Below are 2,655 nucleotides of genomic sequence, written 5' to 3' on the forward strand. Positions count from 1 at the left end.
ATTCTTGTATTTTCTAAAACTTTTTTCATTTAGTACTTTAACTGCCTTTTTGTGATCTGCTTGTTTTATTAGTTTTACTCCTTTTATTTGCTTTATTCTTGTTGACCTTTTGTATACGCATTTTGTGTAGGCCTTTTTGTTTGACTGCTCTAGACTTCTCTCTGTTTGGCATGTTTGATAATGTTTATTTTTATTATTCCCTGAGTTGCTTTGCCTGTTAAAGCAGTTTGTAAACAACTGTTTTTAAAGGTGCTATATAAATAAAGTTATTGTTATAGTATTCTCACAAATTTACACATTGGGACAAAAATGACAAATTACCCTTATCCAAGTGCTTACAGACCACAGCTTTATACATTTCCTGACTTTACAGCATTTATGCTTTGCTAAAAATATATTTTTTTGCATGTTATGTTTTTATTTGATGTGAGATATGACAGAAGATGAGGAGAGAAACAAAGACGGGGAACAATATGCAACAAATCTCCTTGGATGTGTGCGAACCAGGTTGCGGTTTTAGTTTAATGTGGAGATTCAGTGTTTTTGCTGTGTTTGTTTAGCAGTGCAACAGACGTTGTGGTATAGTTGTGTATAGTGGTATAGTCCAAGTCAAGCTGCAAGCCCGCACCTCTGGTATGAGAGAGAGGGGCTGATGTCTCTCTACCTGATTCTTTACTCTTTGTGTCCGTGGTAGTGTTGGGTATCCCAAAAAGAGGAACTACATTCTGTAGTTTGAGCAACAGCCCAAAATTCAAATGAGCAGAACGATCTGGATGCTGGCAAATATGTAGGACAGTTTACCAAAGTTCATTTAAACACACTACCCATAATTTTGTGATGCAAAGCTGGTTTAAGATCTGCAAAACACCCCTTAAAATGCAAAATTTAAAAAAAGTAATTCAACTTACTGTTGACAAACCCTCCAGAGTAAGCGTCTCTGTGTGTGGCATGAGCAATGCCCCGAAGGCCCAGATCATACGCCTCCTCCACAGTCATGTCGTCCCGGTAACCGCTGTCCACCACGCCGTAGGCGTAACTGTTACCACAGCCGGTAGAGAACATGCGGCCAGACAGACGCGTCCCATTATCATCCACATAGTACAGACCAGGGCCCTGGAGAGGACGGAGTTACTCATTTAATGGTTGGCAGAAAAAAAAATATTTTATATACACACCTAAAAGGATACAACAGTACTTCTACATACTGATGTGGCAAAAGTAACATTACTGCTATCTTTTTGGGTGATGTTTTCAAATGTAATGGGCTGCTCCATTTCTACAGTGTACATTTGTAAGTTCTAATGTTTTCAGGATTGTATCTGACTATTAAAGAAATTAAATTTTAATGCATGAATTTTGAGACATATGTCAGCTGGTGGTTTCAGAATACGGTACCTTTTATGTGTCAAATTGAAAAATAGTCAATATTTAAATACGTTGTTTTATGCGTTTCTTCCAGATGTGATACATTGTAAACCAAATAACATTTTTACAGTCTGTACTCTCTTTCCTGTTTTGATCACTATTTGTTAATTGGTTGCTTTATATAGATTTTTTTCCCTCTAAATGCAGCCTTTTATTTTAAATTGATTTAGGTGTGGGACAATTATACAAAATTATACAAAAATACAATTACTGACAAATTCACAGTTATTGGGATATTTAAAAACAGAATATCAATATCACATTATATCACATGATTTATTGTGTAAATAATCCAGCACTTCTTAAATAATTTTAGCTTCAATCCATTATTTGCTTTGTCGCATTCCCCCAACGCCATCTATTCGCCTTTTCTCTTTCCAACAAGTGTAATTGCTCTTTTTGTGTGCTTTTGCAGTTATGATTACCGACTCTCTCCTCATCCCTACACTTGTACTCGGTGCAATTATTTGCAAAAAATAAAAATAAAAAAATAGAAAAAATGCCTTATAAACAAAGTTTAGGATGAAATAATTTGACTGACAGATTTTTAAAAAAAAAAATGCATAGATTTCCCCATAAAAACATTATCATGAGCGCTTTTGGCCACATTAATAGTTTTGTGAAAATCTGATCTGGTGCCCTAATAAATAAATGTTTATTTGTTATCACAGTGGTGACTATATTTTAATAGTTTTTGCAATTAATATGGCCATGTAAATATAAATAAATGAGTTATTATTTTTAAAAATCTGCCTCATGGGAAGTTAAAAAAAGATAACAATATTTTACTGCAGATTGTAAACACACACAGAGCTTACCTCTTTGTCCCATCCACAGATCATGCTCCCCATGGAGAGCCCCATGCCTCTGTAACCCAGCATCATGTTTGACAGCAGCTTGGAGGCAGCAGCTACAGAGATCCTGTGGTTGTTTCTCAGCCTGTAAAGCCTGGACCAAAAAATAATAAACAAATATCAATACATACAGAAGAAAATCAATTGACAAATCAATCACTCATACAAGTGGTCAAGGTTGGCCTGAACTTGTGACCTCATGATGGTTTGTCTTCACCAACCAGTCACGTTGCAGTGCAGCTGATTTCAAATAGCACACAAGCTGTATGAGCCATCAAACCCAAAGATATTTAAAACATTAAATGACAAATTGGACCAATATTCAAAACACTGCATGACGGACCTGCATTCTTTGGCCAGTAGTCTCTCCCAGTAC

General features: G+C 35.8%; 1 protein-coding gene across 1 annotated transcript; it reads right to left on the minus strand.

Moving 5' to 3' along the window:
* Positions 1 to 870: 870 nt before the first annotated feature.
* Positions 871 to 2,649, minus strand: LOC121940112 (proteasome subunit beta type-8-like). Its single transcript, XM_042482969.1, has 3 exons — positions 2,623 to 2,649; positions 2,244 to 2,373; positions 871 to 1,113 (listed from the first exon to the last, which is right to left on the minus strand). The coding sequence occupies exons 2-3, from the start codon at positions 2,307 to 2,309 to the stop codon at positions 886 to 888; spliced, it is 294 nt and encodes a 97-aa protein (XP_042338903.1). The 5' UTR covers positions 2,310 to 2,373; positions 2,623 to 2,649; the 3' UTR covers positions 871 to 885.
* Between the last annotated feature and the right edge of the window lie 6 nt (positions 2,650 to 2,655).

Source organism: Plectropomus leopardus, unplaced genomic scaffold, assembly GCF_008729295.1.
Source record: "Plectropomus leopardus isolate mb unplaced genomic scaffold, YSFRI_Pleo_2.0 unplaced_scaffold7500, whole genome shotgun sequence".
Classification (NCBI taxonomy): domain Eukaryota; kingdom Metazoa; phylum Chordata; class Actinopteri; order Perciformes; family Serranidae; genus Plectropomus; species Plectropomus leopardus.

What these genes read in the sequence shown, in the direction of transcription:
- LOC121940112 (XM_042482969.1), bottom strand. Translation starts at nt 2,309, where the DNA reads ATGATGCTGGGTTACAGAGGCATGGGGCTCTCCATGGGGAGCATGATC. An exon ending in TCTGTGGATGGGACAAAGAG is followed by an intron (nt 1,114 to 2,243) that starts GTAAGCTCTGTG and finishes CGTCCTCTCCAG; the next exon opens with GGCCCTGGTCTGTACTATGT.